The sequence below is a fragment of the Gekko japonicus genome, unplaced genomic scaffold, assembly GCF_001447785.1.
Source record: "Gekko japonicus isolate JY-2015 unplaced genomic scaffold, Gekko_japonicus_V1.1 scaffold3091, whole genome shotgun sequence".
NCBI lineage: Eukaryota > Metazoa > Chordata > Lepidosauria > Squamata > Gekkonidae > Gekko > Gekko japonicus.
In genome coordinates this window covers 96,732-122,554 of record NW_015167629.1, presented here as the reverse complement: position 1 = coordinate 122,554, position 25,823 = coordinate 96,732, and the positions used below count along the sequence as shown (strand labels likewise).

The window sequence follows — 25,823 nt, the reverse complement described above, 5'->3', positions numbered from 1 at the left end:
TCCAGACGGGCTTAGTAGAATGGAAAGATACAAACGTTCTGAACATTCATTGATCCATTTGGTTTGCAGTCACACCATTGCTTAGCCACCAGCTTCGAGGGCACATCTCTCTCTCTGCCGTCTTTCTATTCATATCATAGGTAGATTAATGCCCCTTGTTAATAGTGTTATACACCTGTCGTTACAATTCTCAAACACTGTGCATATTAAAGTTGTCGATGGTAGCCATAATAAAAAATAATTTGCCAGTATATGACTTTGCCTTTGCTTCCGTACCTTTTATATTATAATAGCAAAATGGTTGCCATGTGTGGCCACTGTATATTGCCAGCTCTTTACCAACGTCAGCTCAGGGCTTCCACTAAACAGGTGTTAGGAGATGTGATTGTAATTGCATTTTATTTGTATTGTGCTGATGCTCATATGTATGGAATGTACCTGCATTTGTGTGTATGGGTTTTGGAATGCTGTGTTATTTGCTTGTTTGGCCTGCCTGCACCTGGAAGCTGCTGTGCCAAGGTGCTGCCTGCACCAATATGCTAATGAAGACACACACACACCTACCCATCCTGCCTTGGGAACAAGAAGGCATTCTCCATTATGCTCAGCCAAAGGACTCTTACAAACGACAGCTTTACCACCATGGATGGATTTCTGGATAACACGTAACCCTCTATCTGGTTTGCATCTGAAAGTGACTTCTTCTTGTTTACTGCTTGGACCAAGCCAGAGCATCAACACATCAAAGGTTTCCATGGCAATGCAACTTTGACACCTTGACCAAATGGTTCCATTGAGGTATAGGCTTAGATTTGAATATTGCCCCACTCCCTCTAGATAGATATGTCACATTCTAATAACCAATAGGTATAGGGACTGGGACGGACTGAGGACAGGAGGTTGGCATGAAGGCTAACCCCTAAACTAGGTTTTAAAAGGCGATGTTCATCCTTTGTTCGTCGCTAGCCATCTTCCCCCCCATTTTTGCAACTTAAGTTCTGCCAGCTGGCAAGCCAGCTAGCTAGCCATCTTTACCCTACCTTTTGTAACTAAAGCTCTGCCAGCTAGCAAGCAAGCTAGCTAGCCATCCTTCCCCCCCCCCACCTAGGCAACTGAAGCTCTGCTGGAGGTAATTCTCAAGTGCTCTCTTGGACGGCTGCCAAGGAAGCCCACACGTATTGGCTGGTTCCAATCCGTGTGAATTAGAATCCCTCCAGCTAGTTCTTTTGTTCCCGCTTTCTTCATTGGGAAGATCAAACTCCCTCCTGAATCAGATAAGTATATCCGTTACCTTTTGTCTGCTACCACCCAGTTCGTCAACATTTGTTATTTTCCATACTGATTGTTTTTCCATTTCTACTGTATCTAAAGGAACTTGTGAGTGTGTGTGTGAACGAATCTGTTTTTGTATGACTGTGAACTCCAATATCATTCAGTAAAGACAACATTTATTCTTTAAACATCCAGCTGTGTTGTCTCTTTATGGGGAATAAGGAGTGTCTGTTCTGAATTCCTATCTCTGTATACACTGGTGTCCAAGAACCCCTAGAGGATTAATCCTCCCAAAGAGGATTTCCTCTAACACAGGAGAAAGTTGGGAATCCTCCCATTTAGGTCTGGCTCAATCCAAATCACCAGACTACCTCTTCCACAACTTTTACGCGAATATTGAACCACATGTGAAGCAGGATAGCTATCCCACTAGGCATCGCATATTCCAGACTCAAGGGGCCGAACAGCAGTCCTCTGATGCCTCCTTCTGTAACCTGTTGTCCAAGTGCGAAGAGATCCCTCACACTGTAATGTTCCCAGTGCCCCTCCCAGTGAACCACTCCAAAAGGACACTAGACTCAGTAGGACTGAAGGCTTCTGAAAGAATTAATAGGTTCAACTTCCACTGTTTCTGTCCTTTGGTGGTTAGGAGCCTGGACTCTAATCTGGGAGAACCAGGTGAATGGTGGGAGGCAGGGCTATTTTTGGGCAGGAACGCACAGGAACGGAGTTCCGGCTGGCTCCCAAGTTGACCACGCCCAGCAGGAACTCATTAGTATAACAGGCCACACCCAACAGCAGAAACTCATTAGGATTGGCTACATTAGGGGTGTGTGGCCTAACATGCAAAGGAGTTCCTGCTACAAAAAAGCCCTGGCTTTTGACAACAAACAAGGTAAACAGAATAACAAGCAAAAGGTGGGTGTGGCTGGATAACCACACTTCTGGTAACATGCGGTTGCGGCCTAATGTGCTAATGAGCTGTGCTGGCAGGGGCATGGCCCAATATGCTAATGAGTTCCTGCTGTTGGGTGTGGCCTATTATGCTAATGAGTTCCTGCTGGGCTTTTTCTACAAAAAGAGCCCTGGTGGGAGGGAATTACAGCCAGAAAAAGGTTCTCCAATTTTGAAATAATTTGAAATAAATGAATAGATTGTTTTTTTTTTAAAGGATGTGCAATATCAAGAACAAAGATACAGGATGCTAACATTAAAATGACCCAACAGTGAGGCACTACTTTTACACTTTTGTGCACATCACACAACTCCAGATGTGACTGAAGTCGCACGACAGGAAAAAAATGCACATCTCTCTCCTTTTGCATCTCTGATATCTAGACAAGTTGAAATGAAGCAAATGTCTTACATCTGTTTCTAAGTATTTGTCATGTATTCAGTGGGGAGAGAGTTCAGAAAGTCATGTTCTACTGTCAGAAATTTCTCAACAGCAAGACGTTCAACCCAACTATTCACTGTCAACACAATTCTTTGTATCCAGTAGATAATTAACCAGCTTAGCCTCCATATAATATCGTGATGACCTTTCAGTCTGAAGTCAAGAGAGTTTTGATCAGTCCTGTCAAATTTCCATTTGATGGATTAGACACCACCCATTCCAACACAGGGTTTTTATAAATCAAGCACACAGAAAATTGGACAATATAAAAGATATGGGTTCGATGATTGGTGAGAGCTTATACTGGACCAGGACTATATAAAGAAAATCGTGCGGCTCATTTCAGTGGATAGAAAAAGCCCTTGATCAAAATCCATAGCAAATTTCTCTGTAACCTCCACAAGCCACTTCTTGTTAGCACGAAATGGATTGGATGGATCCTATTTCTGTGTTGTTCCTATTTGCCCTTACACTTGCATTCGTTTGGAAAAGGAGTGATTTCTGGAAGAGCAGTGGCAAAAATTTCCCACCAGGACCACGCCCATTACCACTCATTGGAAACCTCCACCTCATGGATCTGGAGAGGCCTTACAAAACCATGATGAAGGTAAGCTTCTTGCTTGTTTTGTTCTAGATCCCTGTCCTGTGCTGGTCTCGTAGGGCAGAGAGACTTTGAGTTTCTCCATCCCAAATGTGAGCATTAATGTGAAGACATACATTGCATAAATGGCTTATACATTAATAAGATGTACTTGATATATTGATACAATTCCATATTCGTATTAATAAGGAAGTAATTATTGCTGTACCTGCATTCTGTTTAACTAAACCATTGCAGGGCCAAGAACGAACCAATGATCCAGTTGGAAAGTACGTCATATTTTGTTTCTGTTCTAACAGAACATATCGAAAATTGAATTGTTCAAGGTAGATCATGTGCCAGTGAGTCAACTCGGAATCTCGCTCAGGTCTTATTCAGTGGGGCTTACTGCGTTCTTAGTATTGTACTGATTGGGACTGAAATTAGATCTTCATTGAAACCTCAGCAGGCATACCTTCAGGAGTGATTTGGAAGGCAGGGAAAGCTGTTAAGTTTATTAGGTCAACAAATACCTACAAGATAAGAGAGAAGAAAGTGGTGGTGGAAAGTGCCCTCAAGTCGCAGCCAGTGTTTCCAGATGCTACACCAAGAGCTACAGATGAGGAACATCACATGTTTGGATGCTGCTTTGCATTTTTTTTTTTTAAAAAAAACACCCTCCCTACAGATTAAAAAAACTTGCATCTTGGGGAAATGGTTGTCAGGATCCACAGCAAGACAATGAAGTACACGCTTCTAGGAAGGTTTTACGTTTATTGAAAAGCCATAGATGCAGTAACAGGAACACTGTTAGGAATGGCGGGTTACCTATGTGCATAATAGGATATAGGGCATTTGTATCCGCCCCTCTAAGTGCTACCCAATTAGATGGGCTCAGGTGCAATTACAACGACCTTGAAAGAGACGCGTTATAGCTCAGATGCAATTTAAGCGCATGGGAAGGAATGCAAAGCAGTTAGAAACATACACCCCACTCATGGCAGCCATAGCTGACAATGGTTCATCTTGGGTTAAGATGCATAGGGTTGTAGTCTTGGTTCTCTGGAGTCCGTGTAAACCATATCTGCAGGGTGATTCCTTCCTTTGGGAAAGGGCTCTGCTGGATATAGTGAACTGGACACACTGGTGTTTTCCTTTTCTGCCCAGTAACAAAGACTGAGAAAATATTAGAAACCTGCAACCAGGTTGGGAGAAGAATGATGTGTCCAGTGTTCCCTCTAAGCTGAGTGAGTGTGAGTTAGCTCACAGTTTTTTTTACCCTCCGGCTCACATGGTTTTGTCTTCGCTCAGGAAGGGATGGCCCCAGAGCAAGCTAATTTATGCAGTAGCCAAATCGCTGGCTCACAACTTTAATGCCAGGAGCTCACAAAATAGAATTTTTGCTCACAAGACTCCACAGCTTAGAGGGAATACTGGTTGTGTCCCCTTAACAGAGGCTGAATATGATCTTGTTTACCTCCACACAATTAAAAGCCTCAACAGCACATTTCCACACATAAACTCCACTCCAAACTCTCCAGGAATTTCCCATCCCGGAGGTGGCAACCCTAGCATCTATTAAAGAAGAAGAAGAGGAGATTGGATTTATACCCCGCCCTTCACTTGGAGTCTCAGAGCGGCTTACAAACTCCTTTCCCTTCCCCTCCCCTGGGAGGTGGGTGGGGCTGAGAGAGCTCTGACACAAACTGCTCTTTCAGGAACAGCTGTGCCAGAGCTTGTGACTGACCCAAGGTCACATCAGCAGGTGCAAGTGGAGGAGTGGGGAATCAAACCCGGTTCTCCCAGATTAGAATCCGCACACTTAACCACTACAACAAAGAGACATTGCTGGCATTTTTCTTCACTGTGTGTACACACATATTTAGTCCCCCCCCCCAAAAAAAACCCAAAATTTGCCAAATGTATCTAGTATTTTTGTTGATACCATCTGGCAACTCTAGCTGGAAGAGTGAAACTATATTTCTCATTTACCTTTCATTGTATTTCAGTTATCAAAGCAGTATGGCCCTGTCTTCAGCATCCAAATGGGAGTCCAGAAAATGGTCGTTCTGTCGGGCTACAAGACTGTAAAAGAGGCTTTGGTGAACCAGGCAGATGCTTTTATGGACAGGCCCAGGATCCCAGTGTTTGAACAAGGCATTGGTGAGGTCATTCTTTCTGAAGAGTAGCTGGTCTTGCTTACTTATGTAGAACTTACAGCCAGAGGTCATTTCAGGGGGGATCGCGGGAGAACGCAGTTCCCCCGGGTGAGGTGCGGGGGGCGGGGCACACAACGAAGCCACACCCCTTGCTTCCGGCCGCCCCGGCCACTCTTTTTCTACGAAACTACCCCTGCTTACAGCCATGGAGAGTCTGTGCCAAACATGACCCTGGGAGAGATGCAAACTGGGGTTTTCCTGTGTATAGAACTGGTCTGGCTTAAACTGGTCTGACACAAGCCCCTCCCAACCCCAAGGGCAAAGAACAGCCCCAAGAAAGTGAAATCATGGAAACAGCATAGGAGAAAGGGTTCAAAAACAGAGGCACAAACAACAGTGGTTGTGGATTCATAGGAGAACTTCCCTCATGCAGCTCTTTCACTTACTCCATATGATGAAACGTTCAGAATTTCATCTTCCGCAATTCCCTGACAGTTCAAGGCCAGTTGGCCTCGTCAGATCTTGGAAGCTAAGTAGGATTGGTCCTGGGTAGGGCTTTTTTTGTAGAAAAAGCCCAGCAGGAAGGAACTCATTAGCATAATAGGCCACACCCAACAACAAACTCATTAGCATATTAGGTCACACCCCAACAGCACAGCTCATTGACATATTAGGCCACACCCCATGCCTTCCCTTGGCTTGCCTGGGCTCCTGCAGCTGCGGGAAGCCTGGGCAAGCCTCCCCTTGAAGGGAAGGGAAGGGAAGGGAAGGCAGTTTAAACTGCCTTCCCTTGGCTTGCTTGGGTGCTCTGTGGCTGTGGGGTGCCCGGGCAAGCCAGCCCTTGGACAGGCCAGGGAAGGCACAGGGAGGCAATCCTTCCGGCCCCCCCTCCCTGGCCCGCCCACCTTAGAGTCGCCGGGAGGGTCGCTCTCCAGGCCTTCCCTCTGTAGCCACGCACGGAGAGGTTTTGGCTGCAGTGGGCGTGGCCAACTCTGAAGCCAGTTGTGCGTTCCTGCCCCAAAATAGCCCTGGTCCTGGTTAGTACTTGGATGAGAGACCACAAAGGCTCCACAGTGTGGCTACACAGAGGCAGGCAATGGTAGAACACCTCTGTTTGTCTCTTGCCTTTAAAACCCCATGGGGTTGTGATAAGATGGCTGTGACTGAACAACACTCTACACACACACACAGGGAGGGAGGGAGGGAGGGGAGGGAGGGAGAAAGAGCACAATCTGCCATCCCTGTGTAAGAAATAGGCTGGTTACAGGGAGAGAGAAAAGGAAGGGGTAGACATATTGAAGTTCATGTCATGGAAAGAGGACGAGGAGGAGGAAGAGGAGAAGAGATTGGATTTACACCCTGCCCTTCACTAAACAAAGGAGTATCAGAGCTCCTTACAATCTCCTTTCCTTTCTCCTCCGCAAAACAACCACTCTGTGAGGTACGTGGGGCTGAGATAAGTGCCCTTGAGAGAACAGCTCTGAGAGAACTTATGTCTGACCCAAGGTCACACCAGCAGCTGCATGTAGAGAAGTGGAGAATCAAACCCAGTTCTCCCCGATTCGAGTCCGTGCTCCTAACCACTACACCAAAGAAAGAAGGCATGATGGAAGAATGCTCTATCCCTGGCCATGCATAAAGGATGACTGCACAGCCAGCAAGAACAGAGTAGTTGGGGTGAAGCTGTAACCTATCCAAGACACAGTTGTAATTCTGGGAGATCTTCTTGGCAGCCTTAGTGGGGTGACCTAGAAACATGCCTGGTTATATGGACAGGAGCTGGCTCAGTCCTCAGGGACAAACAGTGGGACCCACTAAACATCTCATTTCTTTCCAGTATCTCTGTCCTGCTTTTGCTTGTTGTTGAAAATATTTTGCAATCAAACAAGGAATTTATCTCTCTCCTGCACCCCATTCAAAATATTAGCCCCCATTAGTAGGTGAATGTTTTAAGTTCTCCAACCAGGCTGAAGAGTCTTCTATGATCCAAGAGCCAAACAGTGAAGAATAAACTCCAGTTCTGCATATCAATATAATATTGTATATATATTTCTCTCCAGGTATTGTTTTTTCTAATGGTGAGAATTGGAAAGTGATGAGGCGGTTTGCGATAGCCACGTTGAGGGACTACGGAATGGGCAAGAAGACCATAGAAGACAGAATTGTTGAGGAGTGCCGTTGCCTAATACAGAAGTTCGAATCTTTTGAAGGTGAGTTTTATGTAATGGAGCAAAACCACCCAGTTCTGTTTGGCTGAAGGCCTTTTTATTCACAATGACTGTAGGACAAGTAACTTGGGTATTGGAATAAGGAATAACAATACTTAACTAAGCTGTTTCTAGAACTCAAACCCAGGGTTGTCCTGGCCTGGTTCTGCAGAGAGACTAAGAAGAGAAGCACTGAGTCCCTCCTACTCTCCTGCTTGCTCTGAGTCCTACTGGGATAGCCTCTTAAAGAGGCAGTACACAACACCCCTCCAGGCTGAAGGGCAGGGTGTAACATGTTGTGCCAAGAAGAATCTTGCCAATCTGGTTGCCCAGTCCCCAGAAATTATCCTTTTCAGTGCATCTTTTGTAGTCTGTACCATGTGCTCTGCTTGCCTGTTTACTTGGGGTCTATGTGGTGCCACTGTAATAGCCTGAATGAGATTTGTATTAGAAAAGTCTTGGAAAATTACAGAGGTGCAAGGTCTAAAACAATTGTGTCTGGCACTGCATTAGGGTTACCAAGTACCTACCTTTGAATCGGCGGGGGACACATGGTTCCCAGCCGGAACATCCCTCGGTGGAATACATCCCCGCTGCACCATGCCATCACCCAGACATGACACCAGCACGCTGGGCACGTAGCTGGGCAATGCTCTAGCAATGGAGCTGGAAACTCGACGGCGTCACGTCTGGCCAACGGCATGGTGCGGAGCATTTGTTTTCCACATGGGAATGTCCCTGACAAGACGTATGTGTCCCCCACCGAATCAAGGTAAGTACTTGGTAGGCCTGCACTCCATGAGTTGTAAAAAGTTGATGGAGAACTGTGATGGCAGCATTCGAGGTTACAAGGCAGCCATATGAGGAAAGTCTGCGTATTTGTGGGGAATGGAAACTGGAATCCAGGGAACATGTTTTGTTTGCATGCAAACTATACCAAAATATTAGAGCCACTTACATAACTCCAATCTGCAATCATTTTCGGGGGGGAAATATCAGATTCTATTTAGATAAACTACAAGCTTATAGGGATCAAAAAACTACCTTTGGGCCCTGTTCATACGAGGCGTTTTGGGCTGGGTGGGGGACGGAAGGGGGCGGAGCAAACGGGCACAATCCCATGGCAACATCTGGGAATCGTTGCCTGCCCGTCCCTACCACCGAAAACGTGCACTAAAAAAGAACTACCTACCTAGGTGGTTGTATCCATTAGAGCGCCACAAGCCGGGCCGTAGGATCGGCCGGTGCATCTTTGCGCCGGTACATCTCGGCCCCCTGCCGTACTGCGCATGCTTGAGCATGCGCAGTTCGGCAGCCTCCCCCTCCCATCCAACTCTTCCTCCCCAGCATCTGATCGTGCCGAGGAGCGCCGCGCCGCAGCTCAGGGGATCCATGGGATCCCGCAGCAGCATTCCAACTTTGGTGCGGCTCACATTAGCCGCAGATCAGCCGTCCTTTTCCCTGCCGTGTGGCAGGGACCTAAGAGTGGCAAAATTTGCCATACAAGCTATAAGATTACAGAAAAAGAATTGCCGGGAGAGGTATTTAAGTGGTCTATCAATTTTAAGACAATGTATATAACAGGCTGATTTTATATTTACATGTTTTAGTTTGAACGTAAGCTTTTATGGAGAATCTATATTTTGTATTCCTGATTGGTCTTTGACTGTATTAAACTAATTCAAGAATGATCTTTTGAAAGTAGGTTTCCTAATCTCGAGCCACAATCTGAGAGTGAAAGGGCGAGGAATATTTAGATAGGTGATTTGTTGCCATTTTCCAGAACACTTTGACTGCCTGAATGAGCCTATCCCAGGATATTTGTATAAAGATATTCTTTTTATTGGCAATAAGTTGTTTAAATTGTTTCCTCTGTTTGGCAAGAGGTTGGCAGGCCTCCAGGCTGTCGATTCTTATGGAGAGATGAGGATTCGTTTGGCCGCTATGCAATCCTTATTGAACCAGGGTTTGGATTGCCTTGGTTTTCCCTTTACATGTGATCTGGTTTCATAAGTCAATAAAGGTTTCAGTTGCTGCACTAGGTTATCATAATGGCTCAGTAGATAACTTGCCAACAAACAAGAAACCACAGTGATAAAATGACAATGACATTTTGCAGTAAAACATTTCAGAGATAGCTGAAATGAGTGTAAAAACCGGTGTACTCATCGAGAAAAGAGAAAATGAATAAGTTGGACTCTGTTTTACTGCAAAATGTCTACAGAATTTATTAAATGTGTCATTGTCATTTTATCACAGTGGTTTCTTGTTTGTTGGCATGTATCTGCACACTGTGACCCCTTATTAGATCTTTTTTGACTTCAGTAGATAACTTGTCAGGTTGGGGTCCAGAAGAACTAAGTGAAGGGATGAGAAGTTTTCTTCCATCAAAGTTGACTTCAACCTCAAATTTAGACATGGGGGCTGTTGAGCCACACTGAAGCACCATATTCCACAGTACTATACACCAGGGGTCGTTTCGTAGAAAAAGAGCTAGGGGAACTCATTAGCATAACTCATTAGCATATGCCACACCCCCTGACATCATAAGGCCCGGCGGTAAACCTGCAAGGCCGGCAGGAGTGCGAGGAAGCCCCGCCAAGGCCCTCCCTGGCCCCAGGCAGGCAGGGGTGGGGAGAGGCGGGGAGGAAGCAACTTACCCTCCCTCTTCTCCTGCCTCCTCCTGGCTGAATGAGGGCCGGAAGCAGGGCGGCCAGAAGCAAGGGGTGTGGCTTCATCGTGTGCCCCCCCACCTCACCCGGGGGAACTGCGATCCCCCGCGATCCCCCCTGAAATGACCTCTGCTATACACCAACCCAAAAGCTAAGCAATAAGTGTTGTAGCAGATGCTCCCCAAGTTGTACCACATAATTTTTTGAGAATGTTGTTTCATGTGCATATTTTCTCTCTTACATTAGTAAGATGGTGTCTGTAGCTCAAGGTCCCGTCCAGGGTAATGCCAAGATACTTAGATGTATGGTTGTGTGCAAGTAGGGTGCCATTAAGGTAGACATTCAGTTCATGGTTGTAAGATAGTTATTGAGATGGAAACAGGAGTATTCTGTGTTTTTTTTCCGGATTTGGGATAAGCTGCCATTTATGGTATCAGTCAGCCAAAATTTCAAGGTCCCCAGTCAGTATTTTCTCAGTCCTTTCAATTGATTTGTGCCTTACTGCAATTGCCATGTCATTGACATAGGCAAACTTCCTAGATATTGTCTTGGCAACATCAGAGATGCATAGATTGTAAAGAACTGGAGTGAGGACTGAGCCCTGGGGTAGACAGTTATTCTGTCTCTTTTGCTTGCTGATGAACTGACCCATAATTATTTGGAAAGTTCTATCACTCAGCATGTTATTTAAGAGTCAAAATCATGTTCTGCAGGAGAAAACTTGTAAAAACTCGTACAGCAGACCATCCCTCCAGATTGCCATAAGCAGCAGTCACATCAACAAAAACTGCTGATGTCTTAAGACACTTTTGATAATCTGCTTCAAAGAAAGTTGTTGAGCTGAGAACCTGGTCTTCACAACTACGATGGGGTCTAAATCCTGCTTGCTCTGTAGGGACATGTTTGTTAATTCTGTTGCTGATTCTCTTCAGAATCTCTATAACAGGAGCTCAGAAGGAAAATAGGTCTATAAGTTTCTTCCAGATGTTTTGGTTTTCCAGGGTCCCTGCCACACGAGGGGAAAGAAATGAGCAAAAGTGCGGCTTTATAAAGCCGCACCAAAAGAAACACACGGCAGCGGGATCACACTGATCCCCTGAACCGCGGTGCATTCCCTTCCTGGCACGATCAGATGCCAGGGAAAGCAACAGTGGGGAACGGGAGACTGCCGAACTGCACATGTCTGAGCATGCGCAGTTCAGCCAGGAGCCGAGGATGCGCTGGCAGAAGGACGCGCCGCCGATCCCACGGCCGGCCTTGATGCGGCCGCGTTGGAAGAACCACCTCGGTAGGTGGTGTATTTTTGCTGTGCCTTTTTGGGGATTGGGACAGATCGGGGACGGATGTGCACCGCTTCCCAGATGTTGCGGTGAGATCGCGCCCGTTTGCTGCGCCCCCAATCCATCCCTCTCCTGGGCCAAACCTTTACGTGTGACCGGGACCCAGGTTTCAGAATAACAACTATCTTTTGCTTTCTTGAATTTCCCTGGGAGGCCTCCTGTTCTCACAATGCCAGAGAGAAGCTTTGCGAGCCACTCATTATGGATGCAGTCAAAGCCTGGTGCCTTTCTGCTCATGATATCCTTCAGTGCATTGGAAATCTCATCAAGGTTGATGCTGACTGTGTGGGAAAGCCTCAAGAACACATCTGGATATAGGCAAGGGCTGACTTCTCCAGTCAGATAATTCTTAACTAAGCTGTTTCTAAAGTTCTAGGCCTGGGTGGTCCTGGCCTGGTTCTGGAGATTCTTAGTGGGCCCTGTATTCCTGCAGGCTACAAGCAGGGAGACTCAGAAGAGAAGCATTGAGTCCCTCCTATTCTCCTGCTTGCTCTGAGGCCTACTGGGATGGCCTCTTAAATAGGCAGTACACAACAGTGAGTTGGATTTTTATCTTTGCATTTGGGAGGCACCAAAAATACCTGAGCCATACTTTGACATGGTCCAGTCTAGACTTTCCCCTCTGTACTCTCCAGAGCATTCAGTGTCAGCACAGAACAGATGATAAATACTAGCCAAGCATCTGCAAGTTAGTGCATGAGGTACCAGTGATACTGATGTTAATTCCATAACATAACATTTTCATTTTCTTTTCTTTTTTCCCCAGGAAAACCATTCGAGATGACTACAATCATGAATGCCGCTGTTGCCAATATAATAGTGTCCATATTGCTCGGCAAGCGGTATGAATATGAAGACCCCACATTTATAAGATTACTGAACTTGTTCAATGAAACCATCCGGCTTGTGGGAAGTCCCTCAGTCGTGGTAAACTATTTAAAATCTGATTTTAAAATGGTTGAAATGCCGGTACAAACAGTACAGGCAGGACTACGTACATATTCATGCCTTTAAAGATCCCATGTACAAACACAAGACTTCATAGCAGATACAAAAGTTGTTCTGAGAAACTTGCAATTTATTTGAAATGTTTCATAAAGTATATGGAATAGTCCTTTCAAAGCTGCACCACTTTAAGTCTTGCCAGTGCCTCAGGCAACCCTTCTTGCTTGCTGCTGCTGCTTGAAACAGTAGTGGGAGAAAGATTTTAAAAGATGTCAATGTTGCATATGGGGTGATGTCACTTGTGGTTTTGCCTGGAAGTGATGTCATAGTGCATGCAGTGCCAGCAAACCCCCCCTAGTCCCCAGTCCTAATCTCCCAGTGGTTGCAGTGCCTGGTAACCCTAATCACTGCAATGCTTGGATGGGTGGTACAGCATCACGGGAGAGTTTCAAAGCACCTTTGAGATTTCTGCCTCAGCAGTAGGATTTGGGGATTTCTTGATCTTTTCCTTTCTCATATCTTATTCTTTTAGCTGTACAACATGTTTCCAGCTCTGGGTTTTCTCTCTGGTGGTCGCAAAACTGTCCTTAAGAACAAGGATGAAGTGTTTGCCTTCATACAGGCCACGTTCATAGAATACCTCAAAGAACTGGACGTGAACGACCAGAGGAGCTTTATCGATGCTTTCCTAATCCAACAGCAAGAGGTAAACATGCCAATAATCACAGGCGAATTTCACTAAAGCAGTGATTTAAAGTCTCTTTGCATGTGAATGCCAGGCTGGTTGGCAGGTAGGGGTGTGCAAAAAAAAATAAATCCGGACTGATTTGGATTCGGCTGAATCAGGCAGAATTGATTTCAGCTGGCAGAAAGACTCCCGCATGTCAATTTTGGCAGTACCAGCCGATTCCGAACTCTTTTGGCCAGCCGAATGTCAGTTTCGGCCCCATTATATCCTATGGGCCATTGAAGTCAATGGCGAAAACATAGGGTATGTTCTGGGGGCTGGAGGGGAGTGGGCTTGACGGAGAGGCTCTAAACTTGCAGGGTAGCTGTTGGAGCCTCTCCCCAAGATACCCACCAAGTTTCAAGAACATTGGACTAGGGGGTCCAATTCTACAGGCCCCAAAACAGGTTGCCCCCATCTCCCATCTCTTTCGGATGCGGGCCCATCTGATGCGCAGATCGCGTCGGCATGGCTCCAGCTCTGTCCCTCAGGCTCCGCCACGCCTGCGCCTCTGTGTCCTCACGCCTTCTGGCTCTGCCTCCACCGTCGGCCCACTGCTCGATGTTGCTCCTCCTCGCTGCTTTCACTCGTCACTTCACTCACCGCCACCATCACTCGTCACTCCACCGCCACCGCTCACCGCACCGCCGCTGCTAGTGTTCCCACTACACCTCACAATGGAGGAGGAGGGTGCTCCCTGCCATCTAAGGCAGGTACCCATTCATCTACTCGCTTGCTGTTATTGCTTTCGAACCGCTGGGTAGGCGGGAGCTGGGACTAGGGCCGGGTGCTCACCCTGGCCGCTGTGGGTCTCGAACAGCCTTATAGGCTGTTCGCTAGATGTTAAGGCAGGTGTTTTTACTCCCTGCGCCACCGCTCCCCTTTATTGTAAGGAACTCCATTCTTGATGGGATAAAGTAAATAGCTGAACTAGGATGGAGGGAGATACAAGAAAGCATATCCTGCTCTCATGATCAAAAGATGGAGAAAGAGAGACAAACACAAAGAGAAGGTCTTAGTTGGAAGGAAGGAAGATTCCCTCAGAGTGGTAATCTACACATCAAAGTGACAGCAACAGAACAGTAGGAAGGGAGGGATACACTCTGGTTCTTTAGACTGTCCCTCTAGAGTCTGGAGAACCCCCTCAGGAAAGCTCTTCCATTAGCATGTCACAGCCTGGAGATCTCCTACAAGATAATGACTCAGCCCTACCCCACCTTCCTGAGTAGATATAAATTACCTGCCTACCATTTTTCTTCTCACCATGACACAGAGAGTCCTCCGTCTTTCTGTGTTATACCTCTGAGGATGCCAGTCACAGCTACTGGCGAAACATCAGGTCCTACAATGCCAAGACCATGGCCAGACAACCTGGAAAATCTACAAGAACTAATGAACTTCCGCCGTGAAAGTCTTCAACAACATATTAGGATGGGAAAGACTACCAGAGGTAAATTAGAAGCCTCTGGGACTGCTCCCTCATCAATATGATTTTATTTTCCACCTGGAGAAATTATGAACCGAGGGAGCTTCAAATCTGGCAAAAATTCCAAAATGGCGACTGGACGACCTAACATAGATGACAAAGAGAACTCTCCACTGAGAAAAAGAGATCTACTAGAGCCAGTGGAAAAATTTGAACTGTGAATTTCAGAAACGATGTCAAACTTGTTGGAACCACAACATTCTACCTGAAGGAAATCAAAGAAGCATTAAAAGAAATGACTCAGGTTGCAGATGCTGCCATGGAACTTGGGCTTACCCTGCAGCAGGAAATTAAACAAATGCAACCAAAGATTGCATAACAGATGAAATAATGGACCCGGAACTTAAAGTCCGACAAAACAACCTTTGCTCCAAAGGCTTTGAAGAATTTGCAGAAGGAAATGGTGATCTTGCGATTTTCTTAACAATATGGTTTGCAAGCATTCTGCAACTAGAAGAGGGAGTTGCACCTATTATCGAGAGTGCTTATAGAGCACTCTTCCTCTCCACATTCCAAATACTCAAGGGATATAATTGAAAAACGTTACTTATTTGAGAATTGTGCCAATAAGTAACATCTTTCAACAGAGTATAGTCAAAAGTTATTTTAATTGAAAACCCTCCAGATATCTTGTCCAAAATTGACCCAAAGTGTCCCAACATGTTGGAAATGCCAAGGTAAAGTTGGGTCCTTTTTTCACATGTGGTGGCAATGTGAAAAAGCTAAGAAATTCTGGGCTTGGATGCATGAACTAATGCAAAAAAACACTCAAAACCTCCATTCCATTTTTACCCAAATTATTTTTATTAGTATTATACCAGAACAATGTAAGAAAACGGATATATAACTTTATATTGCATGTATCTACTGCTGCCAGAATAATGTTTGCCAGATATTGGGGGGAAACAGAAATGCCTTCCAGAAGTGAAATTATCAACAAAATATTGGATATAGTGGGAAATGATAAACTGTCTTTGAGTCTGAAAAACCAACCAGAGGATTTATTCCAGAAGACGTGGTCGAGATTTTATATTTGGGTTGAAAACTCTGATGTTAAAGTCCAATCGTTATTGAGGAAATAGGTCGATAATAGTTTATAAACCTGTAAAGAGAAATAGATAATCAGAGAATTATATCGGTCAAAAAAGATGTAAGGCATAATACCATTTAAGTTATATCATTGTTAAACTCGGAACCTTCCATGTATTCCCCCCCTATATTTGTGTTTGTTTGTTTGTTATGATTAAGATAAGGGAATATTAAAAAAAGAAAACCCTCTTCTTCACAACTGTTTATTGTTGATCTATGTTATCAAGGACTGTCCATATTGTTCTACTTCATTTTATGTATATACATGAAAACTTAAAAATAAAAAGCTTTTTAAAAAAATTATTCCTTTTGTCTTTTGGGAAATAGAGATTGCAAATGAAATTTCAGATTGTTATCCTGCTCTGTTATCCTGCTCAAGGCATTGAGCCATAGAGTTTTAACTGGAAAAAGAAAAGGAAAGGAATACTTTCTTTCTTCTTATTGCCTAGGAGAAGAACAAGAACCAGAGCAATGGATTTTTCCATAATGAAAACCTAAAAGGTGTTGTGGCGAATTTATTTGGCGCTGGCATGGAGACCACTTCGACTACTTTGCGTTGGGGCTTGTTGCTGATGATGAAGTACCCTGAAATTCAGAGTAAGTCCTTTCCATTGCTTGGTTTCCATTATTCTAGGATATCTAGATTCCAGTTATGCATAGAATGGGAAAATAAGTGAGACTGCTGTTGGATGTTGCCTGAATGAGAATGAACAATACACACCAGTGAGTTATACTTCCTGTTTTCTCCCATCTGGTGTAATGTTATAGAAGGGGTGGGTTGAATTCTCTTCTGAAGTTGCCTCTGTCGTGCCCTTCCCCAAGATCTCAATCATGTTTAGAGAGTGACCATTCACTCTCATTCTCTTAGGGCCAAACTAGACATTACAATGGCCGTGGAGAAGATTCTGGAGATTTTAAAAAATCAGTTAAGGGGCAAGGGAGGAGTTCCGGCGGTATGGCGCTGTGCTATGGGCGCGTCTCTCGGGAGCTCCCGAGAACGCCCAGCTCGTCCGCGCTCTCTCGGGACCCCCCGAGTTTCGGGGGGGCCCGCTTGGAGCTCCTGTAGGGAGTCCAAGGTAGGAGGCTTAACCGGCCCCCCCGTTTCCCTGGCAAGGACGGGGGGTGACCGGTTTGCCTCAAAGCAGGAGCGCCTACGAGAGCGGAAACTTTGCTTCCGCTTAGCAGCAGCCACCCGTGCTTTTAACTTTTCTTTGATTTTCGTCTTCGTAAGTTTTTTCTTTTTTCGACTTCACCCTTACGTTACCCTAATGGACACCACCCTCCAACAAACTGACTGATCTGAAGAAATATTCCCCCTCGCCGGTTCCCCCCACCTTTAAGACTACGAGAGCCAAGAGACAAGAGGACGTAATTCTGGGAGGAAATGGCGCTAGCGGAGACCTGCAGCCAAATAAGCAATGCTATACTCACAGAACTCAGAACAGATAGCTTTAAAGAGCTATTGAAAAGAGACCTGGAAAAGTCACTTACACTGGCTTGGGATAAGATATTGGAGAAGGTACAATTTATTTCCACAGAGGAAAACCTCAACTCGGAATATACAAATGAGACACAAAGACGAACTGAACTGCAAGAAGCTGAGCAGGCAGAAAATTTACAGACTCTCCAATATATATCAACACAACGAGAGCGAGAGCGGCATAACACGGACGCTTTGACCTCGGCTGGGGAAGATGAGAAATCATCGAAAATAAGAACTGGGGGGAAAAGGCTCCCATATCCTTCCCGGAGGAAAAAGAAGAAGATAAAAAAGAGGATTGTACCGGTGAAACGACCAAGAGAAGTTAAAGACCTGACTTTTGATGTAAAGCGGCATAAAGAGGACGGCTGGACAGTTAATTCAAGGGAATACAAAGATCAAAGACACCTGACAGAAAAAAAAGAAAATCAGAATAAAAAAATAACAGTGAACGAATCTTATAGATTGAGGTTTAATGAAATTGGAATACTCCTTACATAGATGCATGAGTTCTATTATGTTGGAATAGTGGTAGAGATATGTGTAAGGACAGATAGAATTCAAGATGGATAGATAGAAAATGAGAAGACACCAAGATAGGGAACTGTTGAATGTTTATTAATCAGCTTATATAGGTGCCTGAATTCTTAGTTGCTAGAGGGATAATGATAGGAACCATACCAAAAAGGAGATCTTGTGAAGGTCTGTAGATAACACAGCTAACATACTTATTTGTAGGATTTGGAAAGTACGGCTTAAAAAAAAATAGGAGGGATATCAAAAAGATAATTAAAGAATTTCTGTTTTGAGTGCTGAGTCAAAAATGATGTAAAATAGCCACTTATGTTGCTAGGTAGCATTTATTGTTTTTTGGGTTTTTTTTTTGGTATGATGATAAAATATATCAAGTATATTAAGTGATAACATTAAGTTTATAATTTGATGAATTTCTGATAGGAAGGTGGAAGTGATTAAAACAGATGAAATAGTGCTGAAATTGATTAATGGGAAAATGGAAGCAAATGCATGAGACTTTCTGTTATGGGGGAGGTAGGGGGAGGGATTCATGTAGGAATGTGCTTTTTTGTTTTGTTTCTGGTTTTTGTCTGTCTTCTGTGTAAATTCAATAAAAATGGTTAAAAAAAAAAGGGGGGGGCAAGGGAGGAACTTACTTTGGGGGGGGGAGAGGTCCTCACCAGCAATCCACTACATTCCCTTCCAGGTTCCATTTGTGCGCATATGGCTAAACCACAGAGTTTCCCCCAAATGCCAGACCACCCCCGGAACCACCCAGCAATGCAGTGATATCACTACTGGTTGCACATCATTTCTCGGTGTTAAGTCACTCACTTAACAAAGTAGTCGGAGAGTGATTCAGCAAAGATTCAGCTTTATTCAACAACTCGACCACAACTCCAACACGGATCAACATCTGATGGCCAGAACAGCTTTAGCATTAAAGCTGTTCCCTTTTTAAACTCTCCCGGCTAATGTAGCCACGCCTTACTGTACATTACCAACCAATGATTGTTTACATAAGGACCAATCATTGACGTTCCCGCTCAGGGAGCTTGCTGACAAGTGATTGGTTGGTTCTTCCTAGGCTAGCATTGCGATTGGATGGATTTGGATCCTAGCCCAGGACGAAGCTTTACATGACATTTCAGTTATGTGATTCACATGCATTCAATGGCAGCTCTTGAATCCATTACACTCGGTGATGCTGGTGTTCCTCGCCCCATTTTGGCACATTGTTCCCCCCTGCCAGACAGCTGAGTGGTGGTGGGAAGTGCCCACTGAGGGTGGAGGACCGGAAACTCTTTGTTTTTGTGTAAGTTAAATGGGGGGGGGGGGTACATTGAAAAAAAACATTCAGTTTAAAACTTGTTGCCTTCCACTTTTTTGGTGGTTAAAAGTGTTGTCAAGTCACAGCTGACCTAGGGTGGCTCCAAAGGGTTTTCTACGCAAGAGACATTCAGAGGTGGTTTGCCACTGCCTGCCTCCGCTTCACAACCCTGGTACTCCCTGAAAGTCTCCCATATATTTACTAGCCCGGGCTGACTCTGCATAGCTTCATCACGTCATCATCAAGTGCTTTTATTGCATTGGCTCCAAGTAATAGCAAACAACAAACACAGATTCATAAAATAACAACACAGGTTGTTGCCTTGCCAGCTATTGTATAAAATCCATGATAATTACAAAGATTAATGTCTTTTTTTTTTGTACAAAACTTTTATTTTTTTGATATAATATCACATTTAACATTGGCTTTCACTTATCCAATACCCATATTTCCCTTTCCCCCTCCCTTGCTAGTGGCTTCCCGCAGTGCTCGACCCTTTTTCCCTTTACATTACTTATGTTTGCTTTAACATTTTAAATTCTATTACAAGATAACATTTCTATCAATATTGTTCTAAATACAATAAATTGTGTTTAACGTCCCAGTTTTCCTCTAGATAGTCTTTAAAGTCTTTCCAGTCTTCAAAAAATTCTTGATCTTCTTTGTTACTCAACTTTCTTGTTATTTTGTCCATTTCCGCCATAAATAACACTTTTTGTATCCAATCTGAGATCTCAGGCGTTTTCTCTTGTTTCCAGCATTGTGCATACACCATTCTCGCCGTTGTTATCAGGTACCAGAACATAGGGGTTTTTTGTATATTTAACTCTTCCATTTTCAATCCTAGCAATAAAATCTCTGGTTCTTTTTTAAAACTGCACTTAAACATTTTCTGCATTTCACAATGAATTTTTGACCAGAAATCTATCGCTTTTTCACACGTCCACCACATATGATAAAATGAGCCCTCATGTTTTTTACATTTCCAACACTTGTTTGACATATTTTGGTTCATATTTGCTATCTTTTTTGGTGTCATGTACCATCTATACATCATTTTATAACAATTTTCTTTAATATTAGTACATGTTGATATTTTTATAGCATTTTCCCACAAATATTCCCAAGATGTCATGGTTATCTCCTTATTCATATTAAGAGCCCATTTAAGCATTTGCTCTTTAACCGTCTCATCTTCTGTATACCATTTTAACAGGATTTTATACATGTTAGAAATCATTTTTCTCCCTCTATTCTCCCACACAGATTCAATTTCATTTTTCCCTTTTCTAAAACCATACATGTTTTTATCTGCTCTAAACAGATCTCTGATCTGTAAATAACCCAACCAGACATATTTAAATTGAATCTCATCCTGTTCTTTCATTACCCATTCTGTCCCTTCCTTCTTTATCAAGTCTCTGTATGGCAATAATTCTTCACCTCTTTGTCTTGTGTACTGTGTAATAACTTCTGCTGGTACAATCCAAAGTGGTCTCGCTTCGTGAAAAAATCTTTTATATCTCGTCCATACTCCAAAGAGAGATCTTCTTACAAAATGATGTTTAAAAAATTTGTCCATTTTAGTTTTTTCGTACCATAGGTACGCATGCCAACCAAATCTGCAATCATGTCCTTCCAAAGCTACTAGTTTTTTGTTATCCAAAGTCACCCATTGTTCTAACCACGTTAAACAAACCGCCTCATAATATAGTCGCAGATTCGGTAATTGTAGAATTCCCCTCTCACAAAGATTAATGTCTTAATATCTATCATAATAATAAATTACTTAGAATTATTCATCAGTAGGACTTACATCAAAAGAACTAACCTTTATCTTCGTCTGAACCACCATGGCAATAAATTTTGCCATTTGCAGAGTTATCCATTTACTTCTGTCCTTCTATACTTTTTGTTAGGAGCTGCAGTGGCTCAAGTGGTTAAGGTGCTGAACTGCAGGCTGGAAGGTCGGAAGTTCAGCAGTTCGATACCTGAGTGCCCCATGATGGAGTGAGCGCCCTTCTCTAGTTCCAGCTCCTGTCAACCTAGCAGTTCGAAAGCAAGAAATTGCAAGTAGATAAATAGGTACCACTTTGGTGGGAAGGTAACAGTGTTCTGTGCACCTTGGCATTTAGTCATGCTGGCCACATGACCATGGAAGCATCTTCGGACAACGCTGGCTCTTCGGCTGGGAAATGGAGATGAACATCGCAACCCTAGAGTCGGGTTCGACTGGCTTTCAAGCAAGGGAACCTTTACCTCTATACTTTTTGTTAACAAATCTGGAAGAACCTTCCACCAGCTAATCAGAAAATTTGATTTAGTTATATTAAATGTTAATGTGAAAGGTGACATGTATGGAGAATTTACATGATCTTCCTGACAATTGTAACAAAATATATCCAAGATCTTTTCCCCATTCTTCTGTAAACTTTGGGCACCAAAAGTTCACATGGGCCAGATCTTCAATAGATCTATGGTCACAAGCAGGGTCATTTCATAGAAAAAGAGGTGCAGGAGCTCATTAGCATAACTTATTTGCATATGTCACACCCCCTGACATCACCAGAAGTGTGTCAGAAGGCAACACCCACCAATCAGGCTCCACGGACTGTTTTGGATTGCTAGCTATATTGGGGGGGGGAACGTGCAGATCTGTCCTCGCAGAGGACGGAGAGCTTGTACCTGAATAAAACTTGGCCTTAAAGGTGCCACTGGACTGTTTTGGACCAGGGGACCGGGGGGGGCTCTGCAACTTACCTGGCTGCTTCTTGCTCTGACTGAGGGCTGCTGGGAGCAGAGGGTGGGGCTTGTTGCATGTGCCCGCCACTTGGGCTCTTTACTGCTGGAGCTCTGCTCCTGTGCGCTCCTGTAGGAAATGACCCCTGGTCACAAGAACAAATAGTTAATCAAATGGAGTGGCTATGAAAGCAGCCCTTCACTACTGTTGGGTCAAAGAACTATGAAATGCAGGAAACACAAGTGCAAATTCTATTTTAAAAGTACACAGACAATTCACAATAGCAGCAATGGGTAATAATGCAGTCTCCCTAATTTTGCTAAAGTAGTCAGCACTGATAATGTCTGGGGAATCCCAAGCTTTTCTTAAGCCCTGCTGACATGACATAAGACTTCTTGATGGGAGTCTACCTTCATATTTCTTCTTTGCTGAATAGTGGTTCTTAGATCAATAACAGCATGTGTTTTCAAATTTGATCTGAAGTCTAGTTTGTACCCTGTTAAGCACCAAAGCCAGGCATATGGAACTTTTTTGGTGTAGTGGTTAAGTGTGCGGACTGAGAGAACTCGGTTTGATTCCCCACTCCTCCACTTGCAGCTGCTGGATGACCTTGGGCAACCCATAGTTCTGACAAGAGTTGTCCTTGAAAGGGTAGTCCTTAAAAGAGCTCTCTCAGCCCCACCTACATCGCAGGATGTCTGTTGTGGGGAGGGGAAGGGAAAGGAGTTTGTAAGCTGTTCTGAGACTCTAAGTGAAGGGCGGGGTATAAATCCAATCTCTTCTTTCCTCCTCCTCCTCCTTCTCTACCTTACAGTTTCTACCATTCATCTGAAACATTATCTGGGGGGGTCATGATTTCACCCCCCTCTTCACAGATGCCCTCCACCTGAGTGACTATTCATCGTTGCATTCCCGTGATCACAAAAACAAAACACCTTTTGGTGGCCAAAAGTGACAGCAAGGGTAGAGAAAGTGTTTCATAGGATGTACACCAAAGTGACTCAGGTTGGTTGTTATAGGTGAGAGACCAGTGCAGGGGAATAAATGGATACTTATTCTGATTGTGAAGTAAAAGAACATCCTCCAAGGATCAATAGCTCTGCTGTTCCTGCCTCAGATTCCCAGGGAGAAATCACTACTCCCTGAAGTCTCCCAGTTAATGTTTTCCTTCCCCAAATTCGAAACTTCCAAGAGGGCTCCACCCTCTTTCTCTCCCCTTCTCGAGGTCTGTAGGTATCACAGTCCAAGGCTGAACAGGGAGGCCTCCTCTGTCACTGGATCCCTGACTGGGGGCACTTTTTCAAGAGCAGAATCCAAGATGCAGAGGTCGATTCAGGGGGGATCGCGGGAGATCGCAGTTCGCCCGGGTGAGGTGCAGGGGGCGGGGAACACGACAAAGCCCCACCCCCTGCTTCTGGCCGCCCCGCTTCCGGCCCTCATTAAGCCAGGAGGAGGCAGGAGAAGAGGGAGGGTAAGTTGCTTTCTCCCTGCCTCTGCCTGCCTGGGGCCAGGGAGGGCCTTGGCGGGGCTTCCTCGCACTCCCGCCGGCCTTGCAGGTCCACTGCCAGGCCTTATGATGTCAGGGGGTGTGGCATACGCTAATGAGTTATGCTAATGAGTTCCCCTAGCTCTTTTTCTCTGAAATGACCCCTGCCAAGATCCATTCATACTAACTAAGACAGCCCCAGTGTTTTTAGGGAATAATTCAAAATATGAAACAGAAATTCAATTCATTGAAGGGAAATGTTCTGTTTTCTCAGAGAAAGTACAAGAAGAAATAACAAAGGTCATCGGGTCTGCTCAGCCACGGATTGAGCTCCGAGCAAAACTGCCATACACAGATGCGGTGGTTCACGAGGTTCAGAGGTTTGCTAATATTCTCCCTACCAACCTGCCACATGCCACCACTGCAGACGTCACTCTTGGAGACTACTTCATCCCAAAGGTGATCGTTCTTTGTTTTACATTCATTATTCAACTGGACGTGGCACATTTGTGAATTTTTTGCAACGAACATTTAATTTCGTGGAATCAGGGAGCCAGTTAACGAAGTTCTTCCACATCCCATAGGTTCGTCTTACAGAAACAATGGGGAGGTGCCTAACTTTGCTTGGATTGTAACAAATGAAGAAAAAGGGGGAAACAGACTAAACCCAAAATATGCCAGTAATGCTGCAAGGGTCAAACTACATCAAATGAAAGAGTATCAAAATATATGTTTATTATATGTTATACAAAATGGCAAAGGTTAAAAACATACAGTCTGAATGTCTGACTTCATAATACATCAACATGAGCTTTACATAAGATGTAGTCATTCCTCCCTCAACCTGTGCTTTTCCACCTACCCAAAAATGGGCCTAACCAGCTTACCAGGCCTATTTATACCCTACCCCCTGGACCATGTGAAGCAGGCGAAAAAAGGTTCCCTTCTGGCCAATCTGAGGGAGCCCAAAAAATTCCTGCATAGCCCCGAGACCGGCGACTGGCTAATCCCACATGGTCCGCTAGAGATGGAGGGTGGGTGGGGAGCTTTTCCACGGCTGGAATGGCCGCTACCTTGTGAGTATCACCTACTCTGGCCAGCCAGTCCTTTCCTGATAGGCCTGCGCTCCTGCGCTGGGCCCCTATAGGCTCTGCCGCTCCCCCTGATTCCATTCAAGAATGGGGGGGGTGGGCAAAAGCCTGCCCTTGCCCAGGTGCAAGCACCGGTCTTCTCATGGTAACTGCACTCACAGAAAAAAATCTTTATTGATATAACAATTTAAAAGACTAAAATTACACATAAGCTAGAATTTTAGATATATAAGTGTGCAAATAAACATTTAAGTCGATTTTTTATTTTGCTTTCATTCCAGTTGAATTTTCATGTAACTCTGTTTGTAATATGGCATTTTCTTTTTCTATAGGATAGCTATGTACTTGATGGGCGATCTTCATTTTCTTCAATAACTCATCGCTTTGCCTTTTCAGGGAACGCATATCATTCCATTACTGTACTCTGTGCTGTACGATGAATCTGAGTGGGAGAAGCCACTTAAATTCTATCCGGAGCACTTCCTTGATTCCGAAGGAACGTTTGTCAAGAGAGATGCCTTCCTGCCCTTCTCTGCAGGTAACTCCTTTTAGATTGATCACTGTGGGTTTAATTAACAGATCACACTCCCAAATCCACTAACTTAGAAGAACACCATCCCAGGTGGCCATTTCTCAAATTTTCTTTCAAGATTACCATTCTTCCTCAGTAACGTTAATCATTCTGGTACTATGTACATTAGTCTGCCTTAATGTCTAATTTTATCTATTTATAGTAAATTACTCTGGCCATCATTCAACAGGGAAAAGAGCATAAAGCTTTATAAACAAGTTTAAATAACAGGGCTTCCCTGTCACTTCTGCATTGTCAAAGGTCGACGAATGTGTGCTGGTGAAACCCTGGCCAAAATGGAGCTCTTCCTCTTCTTTGTGACTCTCCTGCAGAGATTCACATTCCAGCCAGTCCCTGGGATGTCTAAAGAAGACCTGGACCTCACCCCTGCAGTTGGGTTTACTACCCCTCCGATGCCCTTCAATTTATGTGCTTTGGCACGTTCTTAACATCCAACCATGCTTTGCCTCCTTCTGCACACCATCCTCCTCTTCTGCAACTTTTTGCCTAACAAGGATATTTCAGATTCAGCAGAACTGGACTATGTTTTGTCACAAACCTTTGTGTTTCATATACCTATCTGTGGAACCCCTACAAGCTAGCTCAGAGACATACCTTACTACAAAATTTGGGCTTTGCTTCTTTAATTGGTTGCTATATAGAGAAAACAACAACCATGTTTCTGCGTCTGATTTCTTGTATTGACACACTGCAGATATCTTTCACTCTCCAAAAA

At 44.3% G+C, this 25,823-nt stretch overlaps 1 protein-coding gene across 1 annotated transcript; it reads left to right on the top strand.

The window, feature by feature from the left end:
- The first annotated feature begins 3,092 nt into the window (after window positions 1–3,092).
- Window positions 3,093–25,536, top strand: LOC107112850 (cytochrome P450 2K1-like). Its single transcript, XM_015414048.1, has 9 exons — window positions 3,093–3,275; window positions 5,258–5,411; window positions 7,468–7,617; window positions 12,393–12,553; window positions 13,104–13,277; window positions 16,326–16,470; window positions 23,700–23,884; window positions 24,913–25,054; window positions 25,349–25,536. The coding sequence occupies exons 1-9, from the start codon at window positions 3,093–3,095 to the stop codon at window positions 25,534–25,536; spliced, it is 1,482 nt and encodes a 493-aa protein (XP_015269534.1).
- Window positions 25,537–25,823: the final 287 nt, after the last annotated feature.